Source organism: Fundulus heteroclitus, chromosome 24, assembly GCF_011125445.2.
Source record: "Fundulus heteroclitus isolate FHET01 chromosome 24, MU-UCD_Fhet_4.1, whole genome shotgun sequence".
Lineage (NCBI taxonomy): Eukaryota > Metazoa > Chordata > Actinopteri > Cyprinodontiformes > Fundulidae > Fundulus > Fundulus heteroclitus.
This window is the reverse complement of record NC_046384.1, coordinates 26,251,959-26,274,924: the sequence shown is the minus strand read 5'-3', so window position 1 is coordinate 26,274,924 and position 22,966 is coordinate 26,251,959. Positions and strand designations below refer to the sequence as shown.

Below are 22,966 nucleotides of genomic sequence, written 5' to 3'. Positions count from 1 at the left end.
GGACATGCCGCTAAGACCGCTGCTTCTGTCGGCGCGGAGAGTAGCGAGCCCATCCAGGCTAACGGTGTTGTCGGGTATCGATGGGGTAAACCATGTCTCCGTCAGGATGAGAGCGCAGCAGTTTCCAAACTCCCTCTTTGCGGAGAGTTCGAGTTGTAGATGACCTATTTTGCTGTCCAGTGAGCGGACGTTGGAGAGCAGGATGTAAGGAAGTGGCCTTTATGTAGGGGTTTGCTTTCAGCTTAGCTGTCAGCCCACCTCGAGAGCCGCGCTTCTGCCGCTGGTCACACCGCTATCGCTTGCTCCGCCTCCGGCGTGTGCTGCTCGGCGAGTCCGCTGTGTTGTGGGCCTCTGGGACTTGTGCCCGAAGCACCACGAAGCCACGTAAACAATTGAAAGTAGTTGTATTTACGAGTCCAAAAATACTCGATGACCGTAACTCCAGCAGGTTGTCAAGTACTGATCTACTGGGTCGATGTATAGTTTGTAGTGTGGTAGGCAGCATATTTTTGAATAAATGCTCACAGGTTGTCGGGAGCTGTACACAGCCGCAGCCTCTCAGGGCGCCGCCGGAAGTCTGCCATGGACTAATTTTTTACCTTTTTTACATTTGAACCAATAAAGTACTGGTACCTGGGAATCGATACTGGTACTTAACAGTACCTATTTTCTATACTTGTGTGTATTTATGTAGTAAGCAATGTAAAATAAATGTAATAAAAAAATTATTTTAACATATTTATTTCTCAATAAGGCTTCTTTTCTGTTCTCCCCCAAACTGAATTAATATTTCCAGTATTGTGTTTCTTTCTCAGTATCTGCAGTGCAGTGCTAGGTTGTTTTTTAAAAATCATATGCGGTATTGCTGAGTAAGCAGTAAACAGAGTACAGCTTGGAAGCAGCCTTCATTGTCATGTGCCCTTCCAGAAGCTTAATGATGGGCTACTTTTTCCATTCCAATTTGACTAGTCTTTGAGATCACTGACCTGTTGGAACACCTAACATTGTTCTTGCCTCCATCATCTAACAGTTGATTTCTGGTGAATTTGAAGAATTTGTAGGCAGTCCTCCATTTTGATTATTACAAATACACTAGTGCACTCTGCATGATTTTTTCCACATCATGCTTGACAGATTAACCTCGTATTGGCTCCTCTATTTCTGTCTATTGTCCCCAAATAGCATTTCAAGATATATTTTCTGGTTTGGCAAAATCAAGCAGCGCTTGTGAGCATTTCAATACTTTGATCATCAGTTTAATCACTTCAGATATTAAACCGTCTTCCAAATACCTTTGCAGTCAGCTAAAAAGTGATGTGAAGTTGCCTAACATAATGTAGAGGAAGCTACTTAGAGGAGACCTAACAGCCCCCATAAGTGAATACATGGACATACAAAAGAGCAGGCTTACATTTTTTGTAGAAAAAAACAACACAAATTTGAAACAGCAGTGTTTCCCGCAGCGCTATCTTGGCGTGGCGGCCGCCACGCCAAACACACGCTACCGCCACGCCAACATTCCAAAAAAAAAAAAAAAAAAAAAGTGCCGTTAACACGCGGTTTGTTGTTGTTGGTATTGCGCGTGCGTGAATGGCAGGGAAAAAACACATGGATACCCCCGCTCTGCCAGTATGTCCGCGGAAAACGTGTTTTATCCCCCCCCCCCCCCCCCCCCCGCTCCGCCGAAAACGTGTCGTCCACAACCCCCCCCCGCTCCGCGATTCGGTCCGCGGAAGACGTGTCGTCAACAAGCACCCCCCCACCACCCCCCCCCCGCCCCCGCTCCGCGAGTCGGTCCGCCTCGCACAACCTAATTCCTGCGGGAAACACTGAACAGATTGGATGATGAATGTCCACAACACCACTGGCAATGATCTTTTAAACTAACCAGAATGGTCATTTCCAGATTCATGAAGCTTACTATGGTATCACAGTAAGTAGATAAACTGGATTATGAAGTTGCAAGAACAGCCAGACTCGCTATACTGCTAATATCTCACTTAGTTTGGAAAATTACTTAATGCCACATTACAACACAGAATCAACAATTTCATCCCCAAGTGTCCTTCACTCTGAGCTGCTGCTGCTTCTGAGCTTCACTGATGCTGACATGCTGGTTTTAGTTTTCCAAGAAGTCAGATAATTTTCTCTGCTCCTGAAAAATTCAAAGTGACCCTATAAAGCAGAGGTGTCAATGCAAAACCTAGTTCAATATTTAAGCCTCAAACCTAAATTCTGGCTACAGAAAAAAACCTGTAGCCTTCCATATTCAGTGACTGGCTAATCTCCAGTCACTGAGTAAAAAAAAAAAAAAAAACCTTATTTTACTGTGGACCATACATCAGATCATTAGGATTGTGATGGTTCTAAATGGCAAGAGTTAATAGGATCTCAACAGCACCGATTGAATGACCATGCATCCAAATCATTTTATCTCAAGCTTCAAAGTAAAGACCATGGGGAAATACACTAAAGTCACCCTGAATTCTAAATTGCAAAAAAGTGATACCATAGTCACAGAAAGCCATATATGACCAATTGAAATATGACCAATTCTGCATAAAAAAGAAATGAGATTTGACTTTATCTGTGACTTATGGGTCAGCGTGGATGTTAATTTCTCTTTATCTGCAACTCTTCACATGCAACCGTCTTTGAAAACTACAAAGACTGACCTCTCACGCTCCTGCTCCAGCAGGTTGGTGAACTCGTCACTCTTCCTCATGAACTCTCCATGGTTCCTCTTCTCATCTTCCAGTTTGTACAGAGCCTGTTTGTGTGCCTGCTCCACCATCAGCAGCTGCTCCAGCATCCGCCGATGGGTCTCCCTCTGCTTCTCCACTAACTTATCAAGCTGTGTCAGGAGAACACAGAAAACATCTGGGTCATCTGTTTCTCCAACCATTTAGCAGTTATTTGGCACATTATTGCTACAATGGTGCTTAACTGATTGAGCTTTTGACTGAGAACTCCTGTTACCTCTGCCATCGGTTTCTCGTAGATGTCTTCCTGGAAGATGTCAGACTTTCCCTGGATGGCGTCTCTCTGCAGGCCCTGTAGGACTTTCTGAGGTGTGACAAACCCATATTTGGCTTCCAACAGCGCCAAGTCAATTTTCTCTGCCTTTAGTACTGTGATCACCTCATCCCTGGCCTGTGATCAGAGCAGAAATGGATTGTGGTCGGATTGACCTTTGCCATGCACATCTAAAATCAACAACTGAGTGTACAAAATCTAATTTTGATGGACTTTCATGACTCCAAACAGAATAATAAATATAAATTGACTCTCAAACATATCAATACACTCTGGCTAGTTCTGGGATTTGTCCCATACTAAAAATCAACAAGCTTGTAGCATCATTGTGACTGTATCTGTGACCCCTTTTAGTGTTAAAAAACAATAAACCTTTTTCAGTTGGTTAATTTCCTGATTCAGACCCAACTTTTAAACAGACATTTCTCACACATTTTTAACAAGGTTGAGGACATACTTTCGGAGGACATTTCCAGAACTTTCCAGAACTGTTTATTGTCTTCATCAATTCCAATTCTAACTTTGATTTGAGCTAGAAGGTGTTGGGCAGGTGCTCCTGTCTTGGTTATGACCATTTCAGTTTGCTGGAGTCTAGGAGGTTCCTGAGTTGTTCTTGAACATAAAATTCTAATTTTCTTTAAATATGGGGTGGAACTTGCTAAGGGACGTTTTAACTCAAGTATTAGCTGTAATGTTCTGTTCTGGTTCATGTTGTTTTGGTTAAGTTAACTTTCCTGCCTTAGGGTTTATTTATGTTTCCAGTATTGGATTCATGTTTAGCTTTAACTGTTTCAGTTATCTGGTCTTCTTTATTAGATTTGATTAAAGCTTGTGTTCTGTTCAGTCTTAGTCTTGTTTTCTATCTTGGGTTTTCTCTTTATGGTTATTTTTGCTCTGTAGTTGTTCATCTTAGTTTCTGTCCTTTCAGCCTTCTAGTCTTTTCCCTTCTTGATTACTCCCACCTGGTTTTGGTTAATTAGTCCCTCCCTCTTCACCTGTCAGCAAGCCTATTTATACCTGTCTCAGTTCCCTGCACTCTGCCAGAACGTCTCTACTTCTCTCCACTCACATGCCGTCGGTAAGAGCCTTCCTGCCTCTGCTTATTTTTGCTATTCTGCTTGTTTGTTCCCGACCAGATCTCTGCCCTTCTGTTTTTTGAGCCTTCCCTCTGTTCTTGTTGCCTGCCTGAAGTTTGCCTGGTGCTTCTTGTTGTTTTGGACGGCCTCAGGGAAACATTCTTGTTTTGATGGACAACATTCTCCCGGTTCTGCAGTGGTCAGCTGCTGGAAGTTCTGTCTGCCTTTTTTCAGTTATTTAAACCACGGTGGTTTTTTTTTTTGTTCCACTGGATCTTTTGTAAATAAACCTATTAAGCATATGCTCCGTGTCTGGTTGAATATCGGGTTCTGTTAAATCAATCATTACATTAGCAGGGTTAGTATGCATATATTTGACTCTGTATATATAATTCTGACCCTATGTGGATTACAAATTTTTTTATGATACATCCAAACATGTGTAGTCAATTCAATTACATTTTATTTATATAGTGCCAATTCACCACACGTCATCTCAAGTCACTTTACAAAGTCAAATTCAATCAAATCATACAGATTTGAGACACTAAAAACACAGAAGCACACATTGAACCAGGAATCCTTTGTATGTTATATGGTAATGGCAAATTCTTGTTTCTAAAAAAACATTTCAGTTGTTTTTTATGTCTTTACTTAATAATTCCAGCCTGAAAAATGTTGGTTCAGAAAAACTTTAAAAAGACAGAAATTATTCTGACATTTATGTCCAATGATGAATGAATAAAACTTTCTGAACAGAACTGTAGAATAATGCTTAAACTCAAGTTATCGGATACAGTAACACATTTAAAAGGTGGTATTATTTCATAATGTAAAAATGTTAAGATGCTAGATGATAAAAGCAAGCAAAACCACAGACACCCTTGTTATCAAAAATTATGTAGACATTTTATGCTTTTTGTCATTTAGCCTCCAAAGCCTCCTGACGAGTGTGACACGGCCGGGATGAGGATCAGTGCCTTCAAACCCGAGGCCCGGGTCTTGAGCCAGAAAAGGGTAGAGTGCCTTTTCTGGGTCGGAGAGGATGTCCTGCTCCTAGTTTTCCAAGATGTCTTCAGTTAGGAGATTAGCTGCACTGTAGATAATAATTCTGTTGTTTTGAATGTTGAACTTTTATGTATCTAGCCTATCCTTATTATTAGGCTCTTTATATCTCTACTGAAACCTGCCAGGAGATTCCTGGATCTTATTCTGGAATGACAAGAAGTAGGTTCACGCCGTCAGCTGTCTATTAACACTGTCTGTCTGTAACCAGTGACCACTAAGCCAGCATGTTTGACTCTTATGTCCGACTGGGGTCGGTGCCATGTCTGCAGGATGCCTGGCTTAAGATAAATTGTCACCATTAATTGCAAAGTTTGAGTTACCTGTAGCTCTCCTTCCAGCAAGCTCAGCAGAAAGACAAGGTCATCTTGGGAAAGGTCCCTGCCCTTCTCCCGTCGACCACCCTTCCCAGTACTGTTGCTGTTAGTTCTTCCACCAGCACTACTGCTGTTTTTAGCAGTTTTGTGGTTCCACTCAATAGTTCCAGTGTTGTCCACTGGCTCCCGACATTTTGCTCTTCCTGTGTGCTCGTCACGCTCTGTAGATCTCTTGCGTGTGTCCATGTTATGCTGCTGTTCTAGTTTGGCCTTTGCTATGTCTTCTACACTGTTGTTGTGGGAGAGCATGCTCTTCCACCTGTTGATGAATACAAAGTTGAAAGATTAAATTCCTGCACTGTTTGTGAAAAATTACTTAATTATTAACAACAAAGACAAAAGGCAAAGTACAAATCAGGTGAACTACTAACAGCCCAATTACTAAGAGGATTAACATTTGTCATGGTATATTTCAGACCATATCTAACACCAATTTTGAGCATTTAAACTATTTTTTCAGACCTCCCATTATTCCTGGAACATTCATAACACCTCACACCAATTTATAGGGTTATAATAAATAACCCCTATTCTCCTACAAAGAAAACAACACAAACACAAGTTTAGGCTGTCCTGCAGGATAGGGCAGAGGAAACCAAATGGAGAAGTCCCCTCCCTGACAGTCTGGGATCATCTGCCCCGAGTCACCTCTTTCTCTCTGCCTTTATTATCAACTTCAAAGAAGGGACAGGGGGGTTTACAACATGGGGTTTGGCACACAAAGAGGTGTAGGATTAACATACACAGCTGGATAGAAGCATTTGTTTTTCCTGTGTGGGGTTAAAACAATAGAACATTCCTGCAAGCCAGATCTTTAAACAGACTAAATGCCTGTAACTTAATAAAAATAAAATGATTACATTCATATTTCTCTAACACCAATGTATTCCTTATGCTCTAAATATCATAAGTCATTTTCTTTGAACTCTCCATTATATTTTGGCTTCTATTCACTTAGACATTAAAAGGACATGTTAGCTAGATTATTTAATTGAGAGTTATGTATGCAATTGTTTTAGTGATAAACCATCTGTTTGAAGTCCTTATAAACAACCCACAATCAGGATGTCTTGCACATGGCAGTCATATTTTATATTGCTGCCATAGGTCTGAATTCCGAGTTCAGGGTATTCCGTTTGAAATTTGGACTGCATGTCATAATCACATTTGAATTTACATTATATAGCCTACCCACAGCCACAGGGGCTTAAACAATCAATATATACGGCGTTGTAATCTACCTTTTTATTACTACTAAAGTACATCACCAAACCGCAAAACAATAGAAAAGCAGATGCTGGGTGAAGCTTATGAGAGTGACCTGTACATGGGTTGAAAGGTGTAGAGGAAAATAAGTATTGTATTGTTTGAGAAACAGATAGCCTCCAAATCTGAAACCACCCCTCCTCCTGAGCTTAGCGGGAGGAGCACTAAGTTTATGAAAAGGATGTCTTTGCAAAACTTGGATCAGACAAAAGGTACAATACAGAGGAGGACGTAGGTACAACGGTAATGTAAATCTTTGCCTCCATTCGGAATTCCTAATGAATTAAATATGCACATTACAATGTTTACCTCTGATCAATGTTTTTTCTCACTTACTGTCAAATCTTAAACCGGGGTAAAAATGGGCCTTCAGAGCTAAGCAGGATTAGGCCAGTACTATTAAATTAACTTTATGGTCAGCCGTGACTCGGATTTGACAGTAAGTGAAGGAACCTTTTACATTTGGGTACGAAGGAGTAATTGTTTACAGCACCACAGGGTGGACCCGAAAAAAGGTAAGGAGATTTTGATTCTCCTATTTGCTGAAGATTAGATGTAGGCTAAATCAAGTGGTGCTTTAGACGAGAAACTCTCTTTTCAAAATATCAGGGGTTGAACAGAGCAACTAGTATGAGAGGATTGAATGGAATGTATGTTAAAACCGACTGAATGGGATTTATGTTTAAGTCTACGTCAAAAAACGTAAGATAAGATGGAAACGATAAAATACAAATAAAATAAAATAAAAAAGATAAAATACAAAGAAAAAAAAGTCTCACGATTTGGCTGCCTCAAATCCAAACTGACGAGCCCTGGTGAATTTAGAGCTGGGATGGAAAACTTTCCTTGAGAAAGGAGACTCTCAAAAGTAGTTTAGCAATAGAAAATGGTTAAGATACGTTAATATTTAAAAAAAAAGAGCTGAGTTGAATTGATGATTACAAGAGAAGAGAAATAGAAGAGAAGAATAGAGATTATCAAAAAGGGTTCCCAGGGGGATAATTAAAATGATCTCCTAGCCTCCAAACTGGGTTCGGAGGCACGGCAGTGAGATCAGGCGATTTGTTTAATACAATTTAATACAAAAAGGGTTCCCAGGGGGATAATTTAAATTATCTCCTAGCCTCCAAACTGGGTTTGGAGGCACGGCAGTGAGATCAGGCGATTTGTTTAATACAATTTGAAAAGATTCTGCCGAATACGGAAAGGGGCATGGGGGTGCTTCTGTGATGCGAAACAGCACGCTAACAGCTTCTGGTCATTGCAGGTCTGGGAAAAACACAAGTTAACAGAACTAAGTTAAAAGTTAAAGGTTAAACGGTAAAATGAAGCTTAATTGTGTTGGCAAAAGGGCACTGTTGCTGATTTGATAGATTTTCTTAACATTGCATCTAGTCATGAGTCAGTTTTGGAGTTATCCTCAAATGAAGCAGTTACTGTTGAGGAATCTATGACAAATTTTAATGGCTTGCATCGTTTTATTATAGATGCTGAGATTGCAGAGCGGCAGAAAAGAGGAGGAACTGAAAGTATTAAGGGAAAATCACAGGACGGACCCCCAAAGTGTTCTATTCTACTGGTGGTGGATTGTGGCTGGCTGAGTTAAAAACAAATTTAACCAAAAGGCACGAAACAGAGTTTAGAGCCATTTTAGGATGATACTTTATTGTTTTTAATAATTTCTTCCTTGAAAGATGCAGTTACACAGCATTTTCCCTTGTCTACTTCCGCAGAGCTTCCTAAGTTTGACTGGGATTCACAACAGGTGTGGATCCTAAACCAAATCAGTCCAATTTGGGTGAATTATTTAGAGAAGAAGTGTTAAAAATCGTATCCTCTTCAGTTGTCTGTGTTTTTCGGGATTTAAGCTGATGAACTTAAATCCTGATACGTTCCCTGGGAAAAACATTTGATACACTATTTGCATGTGGCTCAGGGGGAGGAGAGAAAGATAAAGCTTGAGTCTGATGATTACTAAAAGTACTAAACTTTAGTGATTACAGTTATTACAGTTACAGTAATAGTATTCCAATTACAGTTATTGGAAGCAAAATAGACAGTGAGTATCAAAAAGTAAATGATTCAACACAGGTTTGTCTCAGCAGTTACTTCTCATATTGATTCAACCCACCTCAGTCTCATTTAATTCAAGGAGGGGGGCTGCCTCCTCCTTGTTTTCTGTCCTTCATTTCATTGCAGGTCTGTTGGTTCTGAAACATGGAGGCAGATGACAATGTGCTAATCAGTGCCGATTCGAGTTTGGGGCAATACGTTGAGCATTAAGAGCTGATATGATGAATCTGTTAGAGCACCCATCGACAGCTGCTCACGCTGGGCACTGGGCAAGAGGCTGTTTCACACCTCCAGCAGGTCAGCCTGGCATGGAGTCACCAAATCCTGACATGACCTCACCTCCAGAAGGTCAGTACCCCAACAAGGGGATGAACAATGTTTACACACCCTAAGAAGGATGGCCAAGGCCGCATGAACAGCGCAGATCCCAAGCTGTCAAGGGAAATGACTATGAACTTTCAGCAATATTGAAGCCACATGTGTTATCAAATTCTGAGTTGTGGACTGAGACTTTGTCACTGAGGTGCTTTGCAGAGACATTACGGCGGTCTGCCGTTGCAACACGTGGGGGAAGGGATGCTCACATCTATCCAAGCTTCTGGTGCTCTTTCAGAGTTCCACACATGGAAGCTTTAAATGCGAAGTCCAAGCTTCATACCTCCTTTCTGAGTGACCTGCTGCATGTCAATCTGGGTCTATGTCAGGAACCACACAGACAGGTAACAAGAATCTTTAAGGTAAAACACAGGTAGATATTTCTAGCCATATACTGCTGAACAAATTTAATGGGATGTGATCTGGATGGCATGTGTTCTCATATTTTTCTTTCTCTCCATCTTTGAGCAACTAGGCAAATGGATCAGGAGATGGTTAAACATTTCCTTCAGGCAACCGATTGAGCATCTACCAGCGTACTGGTTTGCTGTTTTGGAAATATACTAATGTCTATTACATTTTTTTGCTGTGTAACTGATAAGCTCTTTTTAAACATGAGTTTTGATTCTATTATCGCCGGGAATGCATTGATCATTGTTAAGCAGCAGAAGGTGTACGTTACCATCTCATCTATGAGCAGGAAATCCAATGGGGTGAGAATACTTTCACATGCTCCAGTTACATTTAGGGTCACTGTTAAAGTGTCTTTCTGGGTAACTAGTGCGTGTCATAAATTTAGCGTAGGGGATTACTATTAGTTCGGACTTCCTGGGGTGACGGTCTTACGACTGGGCCTCACTCCGGAATGCACAGATGTGGTCTGGGTTAAGCATCCTGTTTTTAAACAAAATACTATTCGTTACCAGTGGTACACAAATGGATTGGACAAATCTGTTAGGTTATTTCTCATTAGGTGAAGTACATATTTCACATATGACAGTTGCCAGCTGCGATACACCGGACGGTCATCAGGATTTGTTATATTACTAGGTATTTTCAATCAGGTTATATAGGATGTTTGGAAAGTCCAGCATTCTCATAGAACCGGATTGTTGTGTGCAACTGAGATCATCAGTCTGCAGTCATCATTTCATTTAAGTACACTGATCGTACGCAACCTTTGAAGTACTTCATATAGATACATGGTATGATAAAATTGAATACTATTTTGATTTGGATTCAGGATACAAGAAAGTGTTTTTCCTACTTTAACTATGTTATGCGTTTGCAGTTTTACTGACTCCCGTTGACGATTTTATACTGTTTTTGTAACAAAATTATTTTTGTTCCAAGGAGGGAAAGAGAGACAATAAGTAAATGTTAGATAAAATAGAAAAACTAGATAAAATAGAAAGCAACAGAGGGTAACTTAATGCAGATCTAAGCTAGTTCTATTAAAGGCTCTGTTAAAGTAGTAGTTTAAAAAATGGTTGTCGTGTCATGCAGGATAGTTAAGGATTGAAAGCTGCATATATCGTGTTGGAGTTAACTGGATCAGGATTTGTAACAAGTTGATAGAAAGATAAGTGAATAGTATGGGGGTTCAGTATGTGTTGGAAAAACAGTGCATGTCAAATGATGCTAAAGGGTGGATGCAGGATTTTTTGACATGAGTATGGTATCTATTGAACGTAAATGGAGAGAGGAATTTATTGCAAGAGGACTAAAGGTGCAGTAAAATGACATGATGGAGGTTTGCATTTCTTCTAGGATTAAAACAGGGACTTTTTTCGCAGCATACAGGGTAGGACATCTGGGATTGGAATAGAGGTTACAGAAATGTTTTGTGTAAAGTGGTGCGATGCATGGTTACTTTGATCCAAAGAAGATGCTGACATTCTTACAGGAAAAATATACTTTGATTTCAAAACCGAATTAACTAATTTTTGATTCCACAGACACGGGGTCCCCATCAGAGGTTTAAAGTATTTGTGTGTGCGTGAATTCTTTTACAGGACGACCAGAGGCCCACGATAACAGAGGACAGAGAAACTGTGATAAAATGTCTCATTAAATATTATATTTCTAGGCATAGGTTTCCTGACAGGATGAAGAGGGACAATGGAAGGTGGTAAGGATTAATGGGAATCTGAAAAAACAATTGGCTAACATCTGTGCACAGACGAAATTAACATGGAGTAAAGCTTTGATGTTTGTTTCTTGTTGGGGTGTCAAATTGGAGTGTTGAGTTAATTTCATTACAGGATACATTCCATATGACTGAAAGGAGTTTTTCGGGGTGCGACATCAACCTCCAGGATTTACAGGTAGCACACAAAAATTTGACATATAAAGATTGTATTGGAGACATAAATAAGGAGATTCCGAGAAATACGAAGGAGGGTGCACCGACCTCCAGACATCGACTAAGTGCGCACTAAGGTCATCGAAAGACAGATGTGGGGGCCAAGGATCAGGAGGCCCATCAGATTGCAGAGCGGTGCATGCCACCCTCGGAGGGTTCACAGACGCATCAGGGAACAGCTTGAAGCGCGGAGCCACTCGCGGATGAGGCAGCAGGATTTTTATTTTGTTTTTGTTTTTTATTTTTAATAAAATGATTAACATACAGCTTTATGAAGATTGTGGTTGGGACAAATAACAGACTCTATAACCCAATATTTTTAAGGGAAAGAAGAAGACATCTTTGAGACACAAGACAACATCATGACAACAATTGAATACAGTGTGTGGTGAGGAAAAAAATAGAATTTTGTAATCACTGCATTTGTCTTATAAGTTCCATATTCCTAAGATGTTAAATACTAGTACAGTTAGGATCTTGGTTATGCATTGCATGATAATTTTGGTCTTTATTCTGTGGTTAGATCGGAGTGTAGTTCTTTCACAGGTTATATTAATCTTTAAAACGATCTTTGTTAATCTAGTTTAAGACTCCTAGAGTCATATTCAGTTAATATAACTGAAGGACGTAGGTACAATGGTAATGTAAACTTTTGTCTCCATTCGGAATTCCTAATGAATTAAATATGCATATTACAATGTTTACCTCTGATCAATGTTTTTTCTCATTTATTGTCAAATCTTAAACCGGGGTAAAAATGGGCCTTCAGAGCTAAACAGGATTAGGCCAGTACTATTAAATTAAAACAGGCTAGTCAGATGGAGTCAGATTAAAGTCAGCCAATGGATACTTAGAAAAGTTACATTTTTGGAGACATGACGTCCCTGCAAACCTGCATGAATAAGCACCAATAGAGCATTGAAGGATGGACGGATGTATTGATATTCTATGATTTGATAAAACTAACCACAGAAATAATGAAGTAACCCGATTTGGAAGAAAAATGTAGACGCTTGTAAGCATGAAAACACCAACCCAGAAGGTCAGGAGTGGCAGTATCACATTATGTGAGTCTTCTGCTTCAAATGAGACTGGTGTGCTGTGCAATCAAGAAAAACATTAAGGGGAAATATTGAACTAACATTTGAAAACCTGAGGCAGTATGTTAAAGCTTGGACACAAATGGGTCTTTCAGTTGAGCAATGGTTATAAGCATGTCACCAAATTAGTTATAAAAGTAACTAAAGGAAAACAAAGTCAATCTTTTGGAGTGGCCATCACAAAGTCCTAGGCTCCATTTGAATACCTTTATAGAGTAAGGACTTTTTAGACAAAGCGAAAGTTCGTCAGCTGTTGCCATAAGTGCTGTCCAAATAGTACAGCCAGTAAGGAAGGAGGTAGGAAAAGAAGCCTGTATGCTTCCTCTAGCAGCTAGTTTTGCCTAGGAACCCCATGATGTCACTTCTGTATGGAGGACCAATCCTGCCATAATTAAAAATACACATATAAATAAATGAAGGACTTAATAATATAAATTGGCTTGAAAAAGTAGCTAATAATATAAATTTGTGTGCCATTAAACGTGACAAAATAATTAAAAAAATTATATTTCTTCAACAATTTATCAATTATTCATCAAAAAAGAGCCACAGGGAGAGTTGTCTGCATTGTACATGGCTTTGCTGCAATCCCTCATACTGAGCAAGCATGAAGCGACAGTGGGAAGAAAAACTCCCCATTAACGGGAAGGAAAACTTCCAGCAGAACCGGGCTCAGTATAAAGGGTCATCTACCTCGACCGACTGGGGGTTACAGAAGACAGAGCAGAGACACAACAAGAGAGACAAAAAAGCACAGAAGCACACATTCATCCAGTAATCTGTTCTACATTAGATGGTAATAGCGGGTGAGCCGTCTTCTCTGGATGATGTCGCAGTTAACAGAACGACAGACCATGTGTACCTACTATGAAGATAAAAGAGAGAGAACAGAAAGTTAAAGCAGAAATGACAACACGTAATGCATAATTGAAGAACAGTAGAACTCTATAGAGTGAGAAAATTAGATCCTGATGTCCTCCAGTAGCCTAAGCCTATAGCAGTAAAACTATAAAGATAGCTCAGAGTAACATGAGCAACTGTAGTTATAAGTTTTGTCAAAAAGGAAAGTTTTAAGATTAGTCTTAAAAGTAGACAGGGTGTCTGCCTCACGGACCAAAACTGGGAGTTGGTTCCACAGGAGAGGAGCTTGATAGCTAAAGGATCTGCCTCCCATTCTACTTTTACAGACTCTAGGAACCACCAGCAGACCTGCAGTCTGAGAGCGAAGTGCTCTGTTAGGAGCATACGGGGTAATCAGAGCTCTGATATATGATGGAGCTTGATTATTAGGGGGTTTATACGTTAGAAGAAAAATTTTAAATTATATTCTTGATTTAATAGGAAGCCAATGAAGGGAAGCTAAAATTGGAGAAATATGATCCCGCTTGTTGATTTTCATCAGAACTCTTGCTGCAGCATTTTGGATCAGCTGAAGGCTTTGAACTGCATTTTGTGGACTTCCTGATAGTAAAGAATTACAATAGTCCAGCCTTGAAGTAACGAATGCATGGACTAGTTTTTCAGCATCACTCCTGGACAAAATGTTTCTAATTTTGGCGATATTCCGGATGTGAAAAAAGGAAACACTGGAAACCTGTTTAATATGGGATTTAAATGACATGTCTTGGTCAAAAATAACACCAAGATTTTTTACTTTATTACCAGAGGCCAAGTTAATGCCAACCAGTTTAAGTTTGGTTAAGAAGTTTATTTTTTTGAGGACTCTGGCCCGAAGATTACAACTTCTGTCTTGTCAGAATTTAAGTGCAGGAAATTTAAAGTCATCCAGCTTTTGATGTCATTGTGCTGACAAACTGCCTGTGAGCTCCTCCCATTCAATCAGTGGTGAACCAGGTGGAAGAAATCTTCCAAGCAATCTGGGCATGCCAGTACCTGGCTCTGTTGTTGTCTTTAGACAGTGGAAGGAGCATAAAGAGCATCGCAAAACCAAGGAAACTTCATCTTTGAAACCAAGGTGTTTGTGCAAGATCAAGCCCTCCACAAAACTGTGTAGGACAGCTGGTAAGCGCCATATTGGCCATGTTTTGACTTTGATTGGACTTTTCGCTGTAATATTTGTAACTTCAAATGTTGTTTAGTTTTATCAAACAAGTGGGGTACAAAGGAAAAGTAGGAGCCAAATTCATTGTTTCACAAAGAATGTGTTTGAAATGGTTAAAAGTAATTTAAACATTGTAGAAATCTTAAGTTCTTAATTCACTTTAGTCTTCAGAGTCTGAAATTTTGGCTAAAAAAATTTAAGATCTAGTAACTTGGCTAAAAAGTATTGAAACATAGTCTGGCCAAATTATAATGAAATCTATTTAATTAACCTGAATATTAAACCAATTGAAGGTTAATAAAAGGTATTTGGCTAAAGATACTTGGTTAAAAGATAAGAAAGTATACACTTTGAAAATTAAAATACCAACTGTTTTGTTTGGTAGAACATATTTAGTTATATGGTTACAATGAAAGTAATGTGTTTATCCAGGTTATATGTGAATGACTTTATGCATTTAATTTGGCTGTCAACTCAGACAATAACTTGTATTTGTCATCTTTCTTTTGAGGTTTTTCACCTGTTTACTGCCAACCAAAGAATGGTTAATAAAAGTCAAATAACTGATCCCATGGCTGTTTATTGAGTGAAATCCTGTTAAAATCATCATGTGGAGGGACTGTCCCTCTCAAGTGGGGAATTGCACAAAAAATAGATCGAAACTTGACAGTCATCAAGACATGACTGCAGTCGAAGTAATTGATTGGATTCATCAGGATTTATGGATAAATATAGCTGAGTATCATCAGCATAACAGTGGAAATTAATCCCATGCTGTCTGATAATTTTGCCGATCGGAAGCATATATATAGTAGAGAGAATTGGTCCAAGGACTGAACCCTGTGGTACTCCACAGGTGACCCTAAAGTTTGAAGATTTAATATTAACATGAACAAACTAAAATCTGTCCTGACAGATAAGATTTAAACCAGCCTAATGCTTTTCCCTTAATCCCTACAGTATGTTCAAGTCTTTGTAGGAGAATATTGTGATCAACTGTATCAAATGCAGCACTGAGATCTAACAGGACAAGTACAGACACAAGTCCATTATCTGAGGTCATAAGAATATCATTAGTGACCTTCACCAGAGCTGTTTCAGTGCTATGATGAGCTCTGAAGCCTGACTGAAACTCCTCAAGTAGGTCATTGCTTTGTAAATGTTCACAAAGTTGATTAGCAACCATAATGCGGCCATTATGAGGCTAAGGCTTGGCTAACGCTAGGCTAAAGCTAGGCTAGCGCCCTGTTATCACACCAAAGAACAAACCGTGTGAAACACGAGGAGTTCCCAAACGTGATGAGCAGCCACAGAAAATGTTTTAAAAGTGCTTATGTTTGGAAATAGATGTTACAGCAAAGAGGTTTAAAGATAAAAAGCGAGAGCCTGGAGCAAAAAACCGTCGTTTCCACAGCAACAACAGGAAGTGACACAATACGCCTTACCGCAAACAGGAAGTCAGCCACACGGGCTGGGATCCTTGGTGGGAAGAACAGAGATGACCTTCTATTTCTGAAACAATCATTTATTTCTGCCTCAAACTTTTCTAACAGTTATTTTTTTCCCAAAGGATCTACGCCTGCCCTTTTATTTCCTTCTCCTCTTTTTCCACTTCGTGTATTTCTACTTTGTGTTTTTAAAGCAACATTTTTAAAGTGTGTTATTACTCCACCATAAATATTTCTATTTTATTTTAACCTTATATTTCTGAAGCAAGCATTTATTTCTGCCTCTAATAGGGTGACCATATTTTCATTTGGGAAAAGCAGGACACCTTTGAGCGGGGGGGTTGGGAATCTGTGTTCCCATGCATAGAGATGTATGTGGCATAGGGCTGGGCGATATAGAAAAAAAGCTTATCGATCAAAAAAGAAAAGGCATATTGATCGATATCGATAAGTATTGAAAATATTTAAAACCATATTTTATGTGCAGCTCTGCCTGGACATTTTATGATATTGCTAAATGATTTGATTTAAAGAACACAAACACAGAATTCCAATTAAATCTTTATTCAACCAACTTTTTTAACCATAACAGATTTTTTTTTTTTAAGAAAAATAACTTAACTTTATATCGCGGATAAAGAGTGGCAGGTTATTGTTTGAAGCCAGGTTTTTCAGCTGCAGAGAACAGCAGCATATCCATCACTATGAAGCACGTTACTGCATGCGTTATGTCCTTATGCCGCTTGGACGCTTTGTCATTTTATCACAAAGAAGGGAGCCCAGTTTAGCTGCTCTACCTGCTTTGTTTTGGAAGAAGTTACAGAACGCGACGACGACAAGGCGCAGCTCGCGGGGCCGCGCAGCTCGCGCTGCTGCGGGTGTGAGCGGCTGAGCGGCTTACGTGATGAATACTGGTGGGTTGCGTTACCAGACTCTGCTTTTACCGGTTCCTTGCAAGTTTTACAAATCACTGTTGTTTATTTCTATCAGGCTGGCGAACTAGTAAAACCTCGTTTTGGGACCGTTTCCTCCGCCGCTACTTGCTGCTACATATTCACATGCTCTGTGTTGTGGTTTGAGAGGGCGGCGCTTAGTGACGGCGTGCCGACTGTAGCAAGGAAGTAAAACTGTCTATCGAACTTTTTATCGACCCTATTTTTTCCTATCACGCCCATCGATCGATAGATATTGTTATCCACGCTATCTATCTTCTGATTAAGAACAGGGCTGCCCGCACTGACGCGGCTCAGGGGTTACGTCACACGCAGCGCTGTGCGCAGTGCCCTTGTGCCTGTCAATTTAATGGTCCAATGAAGGTAATTTAAAAAGCAGGACATTTCCTCACTTTCTAAAAAAAACCCGGGACGCCCGGGACAGGATGTGAAATACGGACATGTCCCGGGAAATACGGACGTTTGGTCACCCTAGCCTCTAACATTTCTGGGTTTTTTTATCCAAAGTATTTTCGCCTGCCCTTTGTATTTTATTCTCTTTTTTCACTTTGTTTTTTTCCACTTCGTGTTTTCCACTTGGTCCGTCTGACTGCAGCTGTTAATGTCAAAACAATGCCGGGGAGGGAGGGAGAGAGACGGGGCGGTGTCACTGGGAAAGCTTCACAACTATTGGCCAAGGCCTTGCTCCCCGGAAATGAGCCTGCATCAGAGCAGACAACTGGCTGCTTTCCCAGAATGCACCGCGGCCACAGCTTGATTCTTCTGGCCGAAGAGAAAGAATGTCGTCTGTAGCCAACATTTCGAAGAAGAATGTCTTCAAGATGACGTGAGAGCGAGACCTTTCGGTAGGTTTTTCTTTTTTATAATGTAGAATTCGCCGGGACATTTGTTTACCGACCAGAGGGGCGGAGTGATGCGACCCACTTAAAATAAGTGGGCTCTGCAACAGTGAGCAATCTTTCTATGTGACTTTGGTCTTATTTTTTCTAAAGTCAATTGTAAATTTCATGAGTAGTGGGTTGCAGTGTTTTTTTTTTTTTTTTTTTTTTGGGGCTTGTTTCTGAAAGTGAAGTGGCTTGTTTGAGGTCTAAACTAAGTGACGCCGAAATATCCCTCCGCCTCATAACGCACTGCAGCTCATCCTGACAGGAGCAGAATAAACTCAGGAGGAGTTTACTCTGCTCGTATTTGATGCAATTTACGGTTGCAATAACTGATAACTGCTAGAAGTAGATTAGGCGGTGCAGAGCAGAGATTTTGAGCAGAGATTGGTTCCAAAGATGAGTTTTATACTCAACATTGCAGAACCCAACCCATAAACCGTACTTTAATGCTTATTTGTGTTTTTTATGTCTCTAAAATGTAAAATTAGTTTTAATTGAAACTGAAATGCTTAATACCATGTCTCTTTGTTTAAGGGGTTAAAAAAATATTTTGGCATGAAATGGATATTTATTTACAAGGGGACAGATAGAACATTGGGACTTGCTCTACAGTCGATACTGCGACCCGACGTCCCAAACTGGGAGGTGGCAGTACTGTTCTTCACCAAGATGGATGCCTCCATAAAAGGACCTTCAAATGAAAATTACTCTTAATTAAAAAGCTTATCTATTATTGAACAGTATGTAATAATTTTATATTTTAAGTACTTTCAGCAGTTTGAATTCTGATTTTGACCGGACTTCTCCTTTAACTCAATACTTGCTGGAATAAATTATAAATGTCTCCCAGGGACAACAGCAGCATTCAGGACAAAACGCATAAGCAGTAGAAGCAGTTAGTTATCAGCTATTATAGGTTACAAAATATGTTTGGTCTGCGAGTGTCATGTTACACATAGCAGAAGCAGTCGTAAAATGGCCTTGCTTTTAGGTTTAACATGGGTTCTATTGTCTGTTCGTCTTTTATTAGGAAGTAATACATAATTGACATTTATATTTTAAACAGGGGCGACAGAAAGAACCCAGGCCCTCATCAACTGGCGTATTGCCAATGAGGGCCTATTTACAGGCAGGAGGAACTCCTCCAAAACCGAATGGCAGTAAGTAATTATTTTTCTGTTTGCCTAAATGTTTATTTTCAGCTCTTATGACACTAAACTTGTTTTCTATTCAACTAGTGATTTTGTGAGAACATCTGGCCTGCAGGTCACACCAAAGCAGGCCAAAAAGAAGTGGCGCAATTTGGTGCAAAATATAAGGTAATAAAAAAACTCCCTGCATAATATTAGCGCACATTCTGTATTATTCACACCACATTTCTGGTATTACCAGCCAAAACTCAGGGTTGAAGGATATTGTACAGATTAACTAAAATGACAAACCATTTGACTTGATGGTCTAAGCTTGACTTCCTGAAGGAGCAAGCTGAGAGCGATGAGGAGAGAGGGGGCAGCCTTGGCTATGGAGGGAGCAAGAAAGGTCCAATAAATATTTGTCCCCTTTTGAAAAACTAAATAAAATCTATAGATGTTTTTCCAATCTAAGTGCGTTTCTGTGAGGACACACGAAGAATTGAGAGGAGAAAGAAAACAAAAGTAACAGTATATAAAAAGACATTTATTCTATACAAATGATTTAACTTTGGAACAGAGTCAAGATGTAACATGTTCAAAACAATTAACATATATATGATTTAAAACAAAAAAATAACTTTTAAAAACACCTTGGACAAATAGACAACACCCACAAACATACAATTGATAAATAATAGGTATGGAAATTAATTTACTGATTATTTAATGTATTTTTACAGGTAGTGAAACAAATGAAATGAAGCAGCATGTGGACATGACTACAACTGATCTAGGTTAGGTCAGATGTAGTCATGTTCACTTAAACATGCAGCTGGGCTGCCAGTCTGACTCAGAGGCAGCTTCCAGACAGCTCCCTGTCTTTAGCCGCCGGATGGCCATCCTCTTCTGGGTGGACCTCCTCCTCCTCCATGTCAAGCTGGTCACCTGCCTCTATATTAATGTTGTGGAGGATGAAGCAGTGACTGAAAACGCTGGGCTGACCTCCAGCACCCTAAAGAAAATGGAACGCCACCATGTCTTTAGAGCACCAAAGGCACGCTCATTGATGTTTCTCGCCTTGGCGTGGTTCCTGTTGTAGCGTGCCTCCACGTGGACTGTACCAAATATAAAATAACTTGTAATTTAGGTAATATGCTGATATGTCTTAATCTTCTATCCAATTAATATAATGTGTGTCATTGTTGGCTCTATTTAAGGACAAAAAAGTAAGAGATCTTACTGGCAACTGGCTGGCGATAGGGCGTCAGGAGGGTGATTGGGTACCGGAGGCAAGGGAACCAAACCAATGCTGTGTAGAAAAATGCCCTCAGGTGGGTATAAAGCATTTTTGTACAACGGGGAGCGCCACAGTACCACTGAGTCATGGACAGAGCCGACATTGTCAATGTAAACATTCAAAATCTTTCCCCGTGCGTCACACACACCCTGCAGGATGATTGAGGGAAAGGGTTTTCTGTTTGAGTAACATTTCTTTTGTGGCTCTGCAGGTGGCAAAATTAGCACATGGCACCCATCAATGGCACCGACTGCTGCTTTGAAGCCCTCGTTCCCGGCAAGGCGGGCAAAACCAGCACCCACCCCCTCCAAATCTTGTCTTTTTGGGAAGAAAATCATTTTTTGAATGATGCCCATCAGGGAGTTCACAACTCTGCACCACCTGGCATACAAGGGCATGTCAGCTGTTGCCCTATAGGATGCACCTCATGCCAGCCAGTAGAAGGTCACCAGCACCTCTATCTCCCTTGGCCATCCATGGGCCTTCTGGATGGGCAGCAGCTGAAGGAGGACGATGATGGTGGCCCTGTTTAGCCTGAAGGCTGGTTTCAGGTCCCCTTCATTAAAAAACTATTTGGAGGATTGGCACAGAGGTGTTTATCCTCACATATTGTGTTGGTGTTTCTTCCTGTAAATAAAAAATGCCAAATGTTACCATAATTGGTTTTTCAGTTCTCACCTTTTAACATCATAAAACTATACCTGGTTAACATGCAAATTAATATAGTTCTCAAGAAAGAAAAAGTAAAATGTATAGTCTTGTAAAACTAATCGAGTATAGTAAATGTAACAAATGGCTTCCCTTCTCTGGTATTAACTATAGTGTTTTTTAACGTAAAGATTCTCATTGTTAGATGTATTGATTATTTTTGCCATTTCACTGAAAGAATCAACTGAACTAACTGCACATACTGTAAGTTAGTTAGATTAATCACTGTAAAGGTGGGTAGACATAGAAATGAGTTTTTCTATCTTAATGATCAATGCTGTGGTTAGTAGGTACAACAAAGTACCTTAACCCTGATGTCATACTGTTACTAATGTTAAAATTGTGTTTTCATTTTAATGATTTATAGAGAAATAGTCACTATTTTAACCTTATCACTTTTTTAATACCATCAATGTTTTTATTTAGATAAAGTAGGAAATAGGCTGTCAATCTTGAAATGCCTACCAGTTGGCAGAGATGGGCTAGCAAAGCAACACAAGTCAGTCAAATAAACGCAAAACAAATGACTGTTTTGCCAAACAAAAGCGCCATCAGAACCAGCGGTACATCACACACGTCTAGGCCAAGAAAAGGCAACTACAGACCGACTAACATTAGCCAAGGCTGCCGTAAGGCTCGGAGGTCTGCGGGTCACTGTGGTCCGCTCAACGTCTGACTTTTTTTTTTTTTTAATTACACGCTAACTCTGTAAACGGGCCATATAGGAAAGCTTAAAAGTTGTCTATAGTATAATGTCGCCTCAAATGATCTGAAAACGTACTTTTAAAGAACGGCAGCCAAAAAGGTAATTTTTAACTTAACACTGTTTGCGCTGTCCAGAATCAAGCTGTGGCCGCGGTGCATTCTGGGAAAGCGGCCAGTCGTCTGATCTGATGCAGGCTTGTTTCCGGGGAGCAAGGCCCTGGCCAATAGTTGTGAAGCTTTGCCGGTGAAACCGCCCCCTCTCTCCCCGGCATTGTTTTGACATTAACAGCTGCAGTCACACGGACCAAGTGGAAAAACACAAAGTAGTAATACACAAAGTGGAAAAAGAGAAGGAAATAAAAAGTGTCAAGATATTAGTTGGGGATGAACCCGGACATAGCGCGTACACACAGAGGTAAAATGATAATAAAGTTTAATGACGGAATATGTAGATAATGTCAAGCAAATCATAACCAGAGTCAATTTTCAGGCGGAGTAGTTGGGTGCAGAAGCTAGCTGACAGGTGCAGGGTGGAGAGGAGAACCTGACCATGACAAGGTGGTTCGGAGCCGGGGACGACGGGTGACGAAGATGAAGACTTGACAGCAGAGCGGAGCGTCAAGGCTGGAGACAGAAGATCTGGAGACGAGGACTTGATAGCAGAGCGGAGCACTGCAGCCGAAGACAGGGGATCTGGAGACGAGGACTTGACAGCCGAGCGGAGCGCTGAGGCTGGAGACAGAAGATCTGGAGACGAGGACTTGATAGCAGAGCGGAGCACTGCAGCCGAAGACGGGGGATCTGGAGACGAGGACTTGACAGCCAAGCGGAGCGCTGAGGCTGGAGACAGAAGATCTGGAGACGAGGACTTGATAGCAGAGCGGAGCACTGCAGCCGAAGACGGGGGATCTGGAGACGAGGACTTGACAGCTGAGCGGAGCGCTGAGGCTGGAGACAGAAGATCTGGAGACGAGGACTTGATAGCAGAGCGGAGCACTGAGGCTGGAGACAGAAGATCTGGAGACGAGGACTTGATAGCAGAG

The 22,966-nt window shown here is 40.5% G+C and overlaps 1 protein-coding gene across 8 annotated transcripts in view; it reads right to left on the bottom strand.

Moving 5' to 3' along the window:
• Nucleotides 1-22,966, bottom strand: part of filip1l (filamin A interacting protein 1-like) — a 287,603-nt gene that overhangs the window by 110,301 nt on the left and 154,336 nt on the right. For 7 of the 8 annotated variants that reach the window (XM_036128076.1, XM_021312267.2, XM_021312269.2 and 4 more), the window contains 3 exons: nt 5,501-5,813; nt 2,980-3,153; nt 2,676-2,854 (listed from right to left, as the gene is read on the bottom strand). In XM_036128076.1, the coding sequence (XP_035983969.1) occupies nt 2,676-2,854; nt 2,980-3,153; nt 5,501-5,813 (666 nt within the window). Of the gene's footprint in view, nt 1-2,675; nt 2,855-2,979; nt 3,154-5,500; nt 5,814-8,951; nt 8,978-22,966 lie in introns of those variants that run through there. The other variant, XM_036128075.1, reaches the window with a different exon arrangement.